The 13,688-nt window shown below is 33.9% G+C and overlaps 1 protein-coding gene and 1 long non-coding RNA gene across 3 annotated transcripts; one reads left to right on the top strand and one right to left on the bottom strand.

The window, feature by feature from the left end:
* The first annotated feature begins 92 nt into the window (after nucleotides 1-92).
* Nucleotides 93-1,354, top strand: LOC116173871. Its single transcript, XR_004145986.1, has 2 exons — nucleotides 93-302; nucleotides 361-1,354. It is a non-coding gene; the product is annotated as an uncharacterized LOC116173871 (long non-coding RNA).
* Nucleotides 1,355-6,964: 5,610 nt separating this feature from the next.
* On the bottom strand, nucleotides 6,965-12,235 carry LOC116174180 (type 1 phosphatidylinositol 4,5-bisphosphate 4-phosphatase). 2 transcript variants are annotated; one of them, XM_031492050.1, is made up of 4 exons: nucleotides 11,904-12,235; nucleotides 11,597-11,778; nucleotides 11,335-11,544; nucleotides 6,965-7,686 (listed from the first exon to the last, which is right to left on the bottom strand). In XM_031492050.1, the coding sequence occupies exons 1-4, from the start codon at nucleotides 11,977-11,979 to the stop codon at nucleotides 7,405-7,407; spliced, it is 750 nt and encodes a 249-aa protein (XP_031347910.1). In that variant the 5' UTR covers nucleotides 11,980-12,235; the 3' UTR covers nucleotides 6,965-7,404. The 2 variants fall into 2 exon arrangements, with proteins under 2 accessions (XP_031347910.1, XP_031347911.1); XM_031492051.1 differs by having other exon boundaries at nucleotides 6,971-7,686; nucleotides 11,597-11,772; nucleotides 11,904-12,211.
* Nucleotides 12,236-13,688: the final 1,453 nt, after the last annotated feature.

Raw genomic sequence — 13,688 nt, forward strand, 5'->3', positions numbered from 1 at the left:
TTCATTTTTATTTTTAATTTTTGACTTCGATTTTGCAACATCCAGTGCATAGGTAAACGAGAAAAACCGATAGTGTACGGAAATGTCTCTTCCGAAGCGATTTTCGCCGTTTCTCAGATTACTGGGAGTGGGGACAGCGTCCTTTTATAGACACGAGAATTCCGGCGTTGGTGGAATGAAGAAAAAGGTGCACACCTGTAACTTTCCTCTTCTTTTGCCTCCTTTATACGAATCACACAGTATTCATTGGGGGTTTTCTATTTTCATCGGAATATTTCGTGTTCCTCGAAATAACTTCACAAGTATGTCGGCGCAGAGCGTTCACCTGCATTAGTGCTTTTTAATTCTTTTTTTGTCAAGGTATGGTAATATCTGGAGCCAGTTATATGAGCAAAAATAACATTTTACGATACAGTTCGTTTCTACATGTTTCTGGCAAGTGGATTATGTGTTACTTATAAACATCATCTCTCACAAACAAGTCATTTTTCACAAGTGGGCTAATGAACAAAAATATATCTCTGTATATGTTACCGAATTGATAAAATTCTAGAAATTAAATTGCAAAAATTAATACCTGTGTACTTAGCAATTAGGCACCGGTCCTCATTGAGTGTATCATTTTGGACCTTTTCCAAACATCCCACGAAGCTTCTCGCTGAAATATTTAGGCCATGAATCAAAATGACGCTATTTTATTTTATGTTTAGGTATACATGTTTTTTTTTCAAAAAAGGGGAGTAATAAATTATGAACTATCAACCATAAGTGTTTTTACCTAATGTATAGGACACTGGATTGTTGTTAATTTTCAAAAGGATGAATACCCAGAGAAACAGCCGTAGGACCATTCTCGATGTTGTAGGAAGTTAATTACCCACTCTCCATGATTCAGGATCAGAATTGGCTTGGTCCCCATGTTTATGGATAAGTACATTAACTTACAGTGCCCTCACCAAATTAGAAATTCCTATTTTTGAGAATAGGAGAGGTCTTCCTACATCATTTTTGATCTCACGCGTGATCATAAAGCGGCAGTTATCGTTTACGCACAACATGAGTGCAAAACATATTCCTTGAAACTTGGTGCGTTACATAGTTCTGTCGTTTCTTTTGCAAAATGCACTGTACTTAGTGCCTAAAATGTGATTGCGTTACACTAAGGTGGTAGGTGTCATGATCCCAAGGAACTGAGTTTGATGGAACCGGAATCATTAGGTAAATGTGGGAGTTAGACCGGAACAAGTAATAATTCACAACCGGAATTAATTCTATTCGGCCCCATTTAGGTGTATTTTCTTCCAGTAAGATATTAGAAAATAAGAACTATTTCGTTAATAAATAATTGAATATTCTTGTTTTATTTACTTTCCTATATTTCTTGAGGCGAAGATTTTAACCAAGAGCGTGTTTTGGCAACCTAATGCAAAAAAGAAAAGAATTTACGTCGAATCATTGAAAGGGGCGCGTATTAGTGATGCTATTAGGTATACCATTGCAATTTCAATAAAAAGGCACTTTTACAACATTTATCGCTCATGTTACCAAGCAATCGTTCTATATACAGTGTGATCCAGTATGCAACGGAGCGGATTTTTCATTATTTGTAGTCGAAATAGAAATACCAATGTTCAATGACTATTTTATGTGCATTTATTAATGGCTTCAAGTCAAACAGTAGGTATACAGGCCAGGTCAAGAAATATAAAATTTGCTTAAGAATATAAAAAAAATATATAAAATCTTGGCCTCCTATTCACATTTTTTGAATGTTTCATGTTGCATATTGCTGTGTGCAATGGCGTGTGGTCATTACACCTCCCACAAAACGTCTGTCCAGCTAGCTCAAATCAAATTAAAATTGAAACTTTTATCATCTGTCCTGGTCGACATTCGGCATATGCTATAAAGAAAAATCCTAATATGGACTCAACACTTCTCAATTTGAGAGACTCGGTGGTCTTGATCAACTTTCGAAAATTCCAAAGAATTTATTACACAACTTTTGATTAACACCTCAAATAAATTTTGGCCACGAATAGAAAAATCTGAAATGAAGGCTCTATCTGCGTCGCACACAGGATTCGAATAAATATACAAATAATTGATTGACAATAACAAATATTTATTCCAAAACACATGAAACAATTCAAAAATCCTTGCAAGAAAGAGAATAAATAATTAAATCTGGTCCTAACTTGTCGATAATTTGCATCTTTTAAGATTGCTTCTTAACTTCTGCACACTTTATTTCGAAACCCACGGACTGCATCTTCAACAAAACAAATATAGGATCAAAAGTCCAAGAATTTAGCGTAAACAAAAATACGCGCTTTTTGCTGTCAGCCTCGTTCTTACGTTAAATGCATTTCCACTTCCACCATAAGATAGTCTCAATTCACAAAGTTTTCAAAAACACCGCCAATCACAATGGCACTTGATAACGCCGAAAAACCGCGCAATGCGTCGCAACACTTATTGCGTCTTCGTTATCAGCACCAGATGTGCGATAATTATTTTTCGCCTGATAAAACTCCATTATCGCAAATGACCAGACACCCAATTTCACGTTTTACAATTAAATACACACACAAATCGAAATAAATAATTCGCGATAAAAACAGAAGAATAGAGACTGGGACAACAAATTCAAATAAAATACACCAACTTTATGTTTATTCGTAAGTAATTCCCCAGATTTACTTATGGCCGTTTGCACCGATAAATATAAGCGGAGCTTAGCTTAAGCTTAGCTTAAAATCCATTGACCATTGTCTCAATAAAAGTTGCCATGAAATTTTAAGCTACTCTTAAACTAAGCTCCACTTAAATTTGTCGGTGCAAACGGCCATTAACAAATTGAAAGATTCTCATATACAGGGCGTCTCGTTATAATTTTTGGTGTTTATGGCGAAATGGCGTCTATAGTCCATTTGTAATTAATGTTCCGATATGTAATTAACCCCACTAAATGCAGGGTTAACTTTTTCTACTTCACGATGTCGATTTAAACATAAACAATTCTCTCAGACAAACTGCAACGCGCAGAATGAACAAAGTACGGCTCCAAAACGGTTAATCGCTTCTAGACCGTATTGCTTACGTCAAATAATACTAATTGAACTGAATTTTGCCTACATCAAGTTTTTGTTTACAGCAATGTTGTTTACGGCTACTTGGTGCCATGCAATGCAAGCGAAATTCACTTCAATGAACATTATTCTTTAACGTAAGCGATACGAGCTAGAATCGCTTAACCGTCTTACTTAACCGTTGCGGTACCTCACTTTGGTCATTCTTATTCTGCACGTCAACAATAACACGTTGCAGTTTGTTTGAGAGAATCGACGACGTGAAGTAAAAAAAAGTTTAGGCTGCATTTATTGGGGTTAATTACATATCGGAATAGTACGAGTAATAACGGATGGACTCTCCACAGTAATATTTTTCTTGCTCTGATTCAATAAGTGAGTATGCACCTACTCAAATTCCTTAGCTTCTTTCATATTGAAACATCATCCCTATTAGAGTTTAAGAAAATTATTCAGGAGTAATTTGGTTGTAGACGAATAAAATGTGTTATACGGAGGAAATCAAAAATGTTTAGAATTTAAGTCACTTCATTCAGAACAACTTTCCTCAATACCATTTTGATATCTTCTTCGAAATTATGGGCAACTTTTATTTGTTTACCTGCTCTCTGTATACTGTTTGAAGTTTGACTTGAAGCCGTCCTAATTGCATATTATAGAATGGTTATCGAACATTTAGACTGCGCAACTTATAAAAAAACATCCGACCTATATGCACACTTAATGGACCACGCTGTATGTGTGTCACTTGATTACAAAATCAAAAACGAAACTATCTGCCCAAAACTAATTAAAGGATTACCTTTGTGGTGAAGTAAGAAAGAAAGCTGATAAGTACATTTTTTTCTTTAGCCAGAGAGGCCCCACCCTTGTACAGGGTGAGTCACGATTGCGCGGAGTAACTTAATGACTTGAAGATAAGATTTTTCGATAGAGTGCTTCTGTATTATGATATGGTTGAATATTCTCCACATTTTAAAAATATTTGGAATTATACAGGGTGCGCCCACAAAGTAGGGCGCCCAAATGGTACATTTTTTTTAATAGAACCCCCTGTATTTGAATGCATTTTTGAATTCTACGTGTAATTGTACGTCTTTTTTATTATATGGTTAATATCCGAAAAACGAGTAGTTTTAAAGATAATTGGATTTGTAAGAAAAAATGGGCATTTGCAAGCGTCAGTGTATTGTCAAAATTATTACGTAATTTTTGATTCCAGATGTTATATCTTTTATCCTGGGTTAAGTAAAAGTCAAATAAATACATCTACTATGAAACATTAAAAAAATAGCTTACAGGGTGGTTTTTTGGTAGGTCCAACTTCATATTAAAAAATCTCACTTTTTTTAAATGGAACACCCTGTATATTTTTCTGCCATCTTTTAGCTCCTCCAAAAACCTTCAACTTTTGATAATAATGTCCTATACCTATCTCTGATAGTTTTCGAAATATCTTGGTTTTCCTGGTTTTTATATTCTAATCTTAAATAAGTTATATGTAATTTACATAATAGTGAGGTGGCCATGCAAAAAAAAGGCAATTTTTATCTGCCTGGTTCAAAGCTAAAATCATATTTATTAATTCATTTTTCTAATAATTCATTTAAGTCTATAAAAACTGGAGAATAAATTTGATAGTAAAAACATAAACAAATATCTTGGTTTTTCTACTTTTTATATTTTAATCTGAAATAGTTCTAATTTACATAATAACGAGATGTACTTTGTATCTTTCTTTCATTATTGAATAAACATTATCATTATCGAATATGAAAAAAAAATTAAACTAATATCACTGACTGGATGACATTAGGAGTTAAATTAAATTTGCTTTGTAGTCAAATGTTTTTACTTATTCTCCAGTTTTTGGACTTAAAATAAATTGTTTGAAAAATAAATTAATCGATATGATTTTCGTTTTGGACGAGATAGATAAAAATTGCCCTTTTTTGCATGGCCTCCTCACTATTATGTAAATTACATATAACTTATTTAAAAACCAGGAAAACCAAGATATTTCGAAAACTATCAGAGATAGGTATAGGACATTATTATCAAAAGTTGAAGGTTTTTGGAGGAGCTAAATGATGACAGAAAAATATACAGGGTGTTCCATTTAAAAAAAGTGAGATTTTTTAATATGAAGTTTTGCAACTTTGGACATACCAAAAAAAACACCCTGTAAGCTATATTTTTAATGTTTCATAGTAGATGTATTTATTTGACTTTTACTTAACCCAGGATAAGATATAAAACCTGGAATCAAAATTTAAGTAATATATGACAATATACTGACGCTTGCAAATGCCCAATTTTTCTTAAAAATCGAATTATCTTTAAAACTACTAGCTTTTCGGATATTAACCATATAATAAAAAAGACGTACAATTACACATAGAACTCATAGAATCTAAAAAAATGTACCATTTTGGCGCCCTACTTTGTGGGCGCACCCTGTATAATTCCAAATATTTTTAAAATGTGGAGAATATTCAACCATATCATAATACAAAAGCACTCTATCGAAAAATCTTATCTCAATCGTTGACTAACCCTGTACAACCATTGTTTAGATAAAGTATTTAAACAATGGTACAACCTACGATTATGTATACATTTTTTAGAGCCGGCAACTGCGCGGTCATAGCTAGAGTACCAACACTGGCCGTAATTGTTTTCAAGAATTCTGTTACGTGTGGCTTACGAGCCCAGTAAATTTAGAGTCTCCTACAATCTGGGCAACCTGAGTGTTGAAAAAAAAATTGGATGTAAAATCGTAATTTTATTTGCAAAACTACTTTTGTGGCCTTTTGCAGTCATTCTCAGTGGGGAACAATGAGGTGTTACTTTTTTAAATGTTAACTGTGGAGCCCGGAATGACATTTTAGCATTTTGTATTTTTAGATGGGTCATACAGAACTACCAGCAATACTTGCCGGTTATTTAATACCAATTAAATTAAACAGAAGGGCGCCGGGCGGTTGCCGAAAATGAGTTTAATTAGAAAATAAAGTATATAGTATATTGATTGCAAATCTTTTATAGAAACTAGAACAATAATTAGGTAATTACACACAATGTTGACTGGGTTAGACAGGTTGCAAATATGCGAATTCTTGTAGATTTTATTTTTGTATGTAAGCTGTACAGAATCTAGGAATAAATACGATATTCGTGTTAAAGTCATTATCACTGGAGTTCCAGGCTGAAACAATTTGCAAGGTGCCGCTTTTGCACTTGGTTGCTCCATCTTCAGGCACATGGGCACAGGGCTTCCAAGTTTACAAACTAGTAGCACGAGACTGTGTAGGTCACACTCAATTAATATTAAGTTAAGAGTGATACCTATTATTATAATCTATACACCCTGTTTTTTTTCTAAATTACTAAATGTTATCCCCATCACATATTGTTCCTACATTATCTCTTGCCAAGATAAATATTTTTCAAACTTGTACCACATTCCTATGAGCTAATCATACATTTTCGAAGGTTAAGTACCTACCTTTTTTAAGAACTCCGCGCCCTGTATCCTACATTGCACATAGCCACAATTCAAAGTTGAGTTATTCCCTTGCTGCTTTGCCAGCTTGATCCAAAAAACGTCAAAGCTCAACATAGAACATTGTAGTACTCTGTCAGTAAACTGTTTAGTTAAAGATCAACCTTAATTCAGTAGGTAAATTGAATAAAGTAGGATTTTCTCTTCCATTGATTGCATGATGCTATGTAAACATACTTAGTGATGACGTCGTAACACACCAATGAAATGACGTAGCCGAAAACTTACTATACAAAGAGCACAAAATGTGCGCCACCTGAAAGATTTATCACAAAATAAATTCCATATTTCTTTTATTACTTTCATCCTGCAACCTCTTCTTATAATACAGTTTCAAAATTTAATTGATATATTTCTTAAAAATAAATCGACTATATTACAATTACAACCAAATTAAAATATTTACAACTAATACTAGGAAAAAATTAATAAATGGCAACAAACAAGGGAATGTTTCAACATTGCGTGAATTTCAATTTTATTGTATTAAAAAGGTTCATTCGGTTCAGTTTTTGCATAGAAATTTATATCAAATCTACAATTCCTGATGTGTATACAATATATAGGCATATGAGACAATTGATAGATTCAAAAGAAATCAAATTTTCACTTAATTGATTAGCTTACGTTTTACATAGAAAAGGAGTTATTCAATCTAAGCAGTTGATAAATAATGTATTGTACTACCACAATTATACGTAACGTAATTGATTTACCCGCTTCAGATAAGTGCAGTAGGTAGTATTCTTACATTGGCCCGTCGATAACGCTAACTTTCATCGAAAAATAATATATACTGCGTCCAAATAAGAACAACGAAATAATAAAAGCGCCTACGTAGACTACAAAGATGCCGTTGTGCATTCTAGCATACCAATAGGTTCCGGCGGTCACACCGATGCCAGCTAAAAGCATTATCAGTCCTAATATGAAGTATGCGACACCTCGTCCTTTTTTAAAATCTGGGCCCACTGAGGAAACCTTTCGACAATGGGGACAACGTGCCAGTGCATTATTTAGAGTGTTGAACTGAAATTAGAAGATTAGTACATGTGAAATAAAGGTTCAGGTGTTGTTTAAATACTTTATAGTTGAACAAATCTTGAACGAAAAAAGTAGTTCTGGTCTAAAAAATCAGTTGACGCTACTACGATGATCTGAACAAATCGTGAAGTTATACTATGCTATAGCATTACAAGAATTAAACATAAGGTACGCGCACTGGCACACTCATTATGTCGTGCTTATCCATTAGATGGCGCTTATCATTAATGTGCGAATTTAGTTACTTTAATGTGTGGTTTTTAATTAATGAATTGCTATACACACGATCATATATTGTCTACACCTGGCTTTTAAACCAATATCAAAATTAATTCATTTTATGAATGTTTAATCAATGAATAAATGTGATATACAGGCTGTTCTACGCAACCGTCAACATTTTTTACTTTTGACTGTTTTTCTTTTGAGCCCTGTATCTATGACTCCATTGACTTGATTGTAAGTCTTCCAAAATCAACAATTCTGACTTGATGGTACATGAGAATAAATTACATTTTGATCGCCCTTCTACAGTGTGTTTGAAAACTAATGGTCAATTCAAACCCTAAAAAGTTGATTTTTTCAAATAAAACGTATATGAATATATATATTAAAATTGATAGTTTTTGCCAGAGCTAGAGAGGTTAAATAGAAATACTAATAATAGTCCCGCATTAAAACTTCTAGTACCGCTTTACGAGATAGGTATGTAAGGACCACTTCGTTTAGCCCGACTGTATCTCAAACAAATTACAGGGAGGTAGTAGCACTGCACTCCATAGGCGCCTACATTAACTCTAGGTACTCAATTTTAACGAAACTAAGAAGAAAAACGCCCAAGATCTTATGTTAACGGGCTCAGGGATCGAACCCGGCAAAATCCATACTATTGATGAGTAAAAACATCCGACGCGCAGCTGAGATCGGTACCGCCCACATTTTATTGCACTAGGTCATCCTTGGGGTTGCCACTTGTATGGCACTAACAATTTTACCATGCATTTGTATGTCCGCACAAACAAAATGAAACTCGCCTGCCTCGAAGACCGAGTGAAATCTAAAGGCGTTCCACTGCTATTAGATGATTCTGGCTGGGCTATTTTCCCCTTCCGTTCGTTTCGGTTAGGTTTAGGGTAGGTAGAAGCCAGCTCTGATTCTTGTAACACCATTTATTAATAACTTTGAACTTTCTGTATACACCTCAAGCTCAAAGAGCGCAAGAATCGGTGTTACTATACTACCGTTATGGCATAAATATTCTTATAAGAAACTTAGTAATATGCAGTTTGCGCATGCGCACACCTGATGTATAAAATAGCGATATGTTTGACTTTACTAGGAGAATGTGTGGTTAAAATGTCATAAAAATATCTCTATAAATAAGTTCGTTGACATTGCGCAGTTTGCACATGCGCACATCTAATTTTACAATATGCGATATGCTTGTCCTTACTAGAAGAATCTTTGGTTACAATTTCAAAAAAAAATTTCTATAAATAACAAAGTTGACATTACGCCAGCGTATAATTTTTTAGAATCCATCATTGAGAAAAATTATAATTGTACAGGGTGTCCCTTTTCCGATATTTTTATAGGGTATCTGTAATTGTCAGTGCTATCAAAAAAGTAATATAGGCGTCACGTGCTCTTTTTGGGTCCAACTTAAAATGGTAAAATCAGAATTGGAAAATATTCGCTCGCCTAAGAGTATACAGGGGAGAATCAAAAAATTGTCAATTTCTATATATTCTTAGTTAAGAGATACAGAAAATTGTTTATTATTTATTATTGTTGAATAATCTGTAGTTTTCGGAATAAGTATACAGTCCGGTAAAAAAATTATCGGACCTAACCTAATTTTTTTAAATAAAACATCCTGTATATTTTAATCCAAAAAGATAGCATATTAAAGTCTTTTCAAAAAAATTTAATATTGCTTCAAAAAGAAAAATTCTAAAATAATTAAAAAACCGTTTTGAAATTATTTTGTTTTTAAAATCATTTTTTAATCTTTTGAATTACATCTCTTTTTACTATCATTTCTTGCGTGTTAAATTTTTGATAAGAGAATTTAATATGCTAATCTATTTACATTAAAATATAGGAGTATTCTATTTAATAAAAATGAGCCTGTACAGCTATCTTAAAAATGGCAAATTATTGATCAAAAATTACAAGGGAGCTTTTCCAAACATTCCGAAATTGACAATTGTAAAGTAAAGTGAAGTGTCTTGAAATGTGTTTAGCTGGATAATGGCATGACATTTTTTTGAGGAGATAGTTTGTAGTTATACCACCATTTTGTAGGTATGTAAGTATGGATAATAGGATAGTCAATAAGTGACGTCATAAAAGTCAACATTTTTCTAGGCCTACTATAACATTTTGGAGGGAGTTGTAATGCCCAAACCCCCTCCCATGAGTGCGCCCCCGATATTTTAAAAATCTGATGTAATTATTTTCATGGTTTTGTTGCCTCGAATAGATTTTGTTTTTTTTAATTCATCACAGCCCACCCGATTAAAATATAAAAACCGTTGATATAACTGGTATCTTATTTTCAATCTTATGCTATGATAGCTCATTGAAAAGAGAATTAAAAAATCTATCAAATATAAATCTAAGAATCCAATATGGCGCCTATTTAACTTTAGGAAGTAAATGTTCCTCAAAAGTAGCAATCTTGAATTTTTTAACATCATTCTAAATGAAGCGTATCAAAGACAGTAACTTTTATATAAAACTTTTTTTTATATCTCTTGTACTTTCAATGATATAAGACATTAAAGGAAATGACCAATTTTAGTTTTTTGAATTTACGTCGAACCTATTCGACATTTTAAATTTCCACAAGGAAATGTTAAATAAGCACCTAAAACTGCAAAACATTGTCCATTTAACCAATTCCCTATTTACCCATGCAATCCCACGGGATCTGGGACACACTGTATATGTTTGCCTAGTCATAGAGTGGTTATGTATGTGCAAATAGGTTGCGAATCTATGGTAGTTTTTTGTATAACGCGTCTAATAGCGATACCCAGATACCAAATTTTGTCAAAATTGGAATCCCTTTAACAGTAGGCCATCTTGGGGTAGGGGTATTTTCCATAATACTATCTTCTTGTTGTGAGCCTCAATTGGAATGATGTGCTTCACCTTTAAGAGGCGATAATACACATAAAATACAATAGACTGCAATTAATACACAAACACTGCCCGACACGGTTTTAAATTTAAAGGTAATGGGAGGGAAAATCCTGTATTGTCAACCCAGTCTATATTTTCAAATGTTAATAACCTGAGGTACAGTTTCACTTTCTCTTTGAATGAATACTGAAATGTGAGACGGACTATACCAACTGCTTATGCTCAATTTTTTTAACATTTTTATTGACAAAGAAAAGAGCACTGCTTAATTGAATGCTCCTAGATTGATGTTGATAGCTTTATCTACCCTAGACTTTATTTTAAAAAATACTTAGTCAGATTGTGATCCTCAAAATTAATGTAGTTTTGTATTCATAGAATGCACAACATGACAGATGTGCAAATGCTGAAACATAAAAGTAAGAATTTTTACAATGGATCTGTTCAACTATAACGTATTCAAAATAATGGTTGGACACATACCAAGAAGGTATCGTGACAATGGCCGCATGTTACTCTACACATGCCGGGCACCGACGGAACAGGCGGAGTGACAGGGCTAGGGGCAAGATTAATTATTCGTTTACAATTTGGCCTAGGACAGGCAATACGCTGCGATGAACTTTTACATATAAGTAAACAGTTGCATGGACATCGAACGTATTTCTTCCCAGGCGGTGCATTTCGAATCGGCTGAAATAAAAATACTTTAATACACCAATTCCGTTAACCTATGGGGACTTACAGTTGCTTCATTGCACTGCGAGCATTTGACAACGTGCTGATCTCGTTTTCCGGATATATCGATCATAGCTTGACAAACTCTGCACGTGACCATAGGAAGACCCGGTCCGGCAGAATTTTGGTAGAAAGGTGGAGGCAACTCATCTGGGCCGATTGGAGACACTGTCGTCTGCTCCCCTACAACTTACACAGTTATCATTCTCATAAGATAATTAATCATCAATTATGTTGCACAGATAGTGACTCACTGTGTTGGATGCTAGTGCAAAGATAAAATTTGCTTTTGGTAGATGACAAAACAAACTTACCAACGGTGTTGGTGTTGTACGCACTTTTATCTTTATTTAGAAGGGGCTGCCTTTCCGCATCGTTACCGTCCCCCATCGTGCACGATCACACAGGCAAGTCCTCCCTTTATTTTTACGAAAAAGTGACACTTCTTCTACAGCACAATAACAAACTAGGGATATTTGGATTCGATGTTTTTTCGGTATGTCACTGTCACATATTGACAATTGCCCTGTTGTCACGTTTCTGTTCTTCGAAATGATTTTTTTTTGCAGAATCAGTCTGCACGTATTAATGAAAAAAGCGAAATTAGTTACGAAATCGTTTTGTCTGTCCATCCGGGACTGTTCACACGATAAGTAGTGATGAAATGAATCAAGGATCTGGACCGGAAACCCGAAGATCCTATCGAAACCGTAGGGACGTCTTTTCAGAACCGAAAGTGTAAAGCCCGAATCACATAAAGCAATATAATAATAATAATCTTTATTTCCACCAAAAAAACAGAAAAGGGAAAAAATGTACATAAAAAAATACAAATATCACAAGAGGTGGAAAAAGGACCACATTCAGTGAGAAAGCACTGATGCTCTTCCATGTAGCATTAATTGCAATTTCATGCAAGTTGCAATTGGGATGCGCAGTTCAAAGCCAGCTGATCAAGCCAACCCATTTGCAATGTGTTTGTTTATACATATCAACCCTCCGTTACACGCTCTGTTTATTTTAACGTCGTTACACTCGTGTGAGGGAAATGCTCATTTATATCCATTTTGCTAAAATCGTTGAAGAATATCAGCATGGATAAAATGATTATAGAATATATTTATTTTTATTATACAAGACATCTCATAAACAAAAAGGGTTATGTATGTAACAAAACCAAGTACAGAAATAGTTAAATGTTTATTTCAAGGACGCTAAAAGTTTATTCATATATCAAAACCAAAACTACAGGTCTCCTCCCCCTAGTTAAGAATACAAATGGTGATAATAATATCAGAAACAAATAAAGCGCTTTAACTTACCCAAATTTTATTTAAAAGGATTGAAGACCTTGAAAATACGCAAAATACGCTCAGCAGCTTAACTAATCGCATAAAAAACCTCACTCATTAGTCATGCCAAATGATATGTCAGTGTGCGTTTACAATGAACGTATACGTAAATATTTCATAAACCGTAACTCGTACATATTAAATTATTTTTATTTTCATAATGAGTAGTTTAAAGCAAAAACTTTTAATCACTGTTGCTGTTCTAAGTTCTGTATTACTGGTCAGACAACTTAGACAAAGGCAGTGTAGAAAATTAAAAAAGAAAAACCGTAAAACTTGGCAAGAGAAATGGTTGCAACGAAGAAACGCAGGCAGAGGTGTTTTAAACACTTGCTATATTCTTCAATCAAACATGATATCTGATCACTCGACCACGACATCTCAAATTTCAAGTTTTAATGATAATATAAGTAAATATAACGGTATGAAACACAGTACACAATAATTACTCATCACCATCAGCGATCAGCTGTGAAGTGTGAAATGTGTGTGAAACCATTCCACACGATAACGCATGCGTACTTGAGAAATTGAACGAAAAATTGTATGAAAATAGAGCATGTTCTAAATATCTTGAACAATTTGGATATTGCATACAATTTTCCGTTTGATATTACACAATATTTCTAGGCTCAAAAATTGTGCAACTTCTTTTGCAATTTATTGTGTAATGTAAAACGGCTTTTAATAAACCGGAAACTAATGGCGTTGTCCGTATAACAACAGCTGATTCTTTGCTTTGCTTCT

This window comes from Photinus pyralis, unplaced genomic scaffold (genome assembly GCF_008802855.1).
Source record: "Photinus pyralis isolate 1611_PpyrPB1 unplaced genomic scaffold, Ppyr1.3 Ppyr1.4_LG6, whole genome shotgun sequence".
NCBI lineage: Eukaryota > Metazoa > Arthropoda > Insecta > Coleoptera > Lampyridae > Photinus > Photinus pyralis.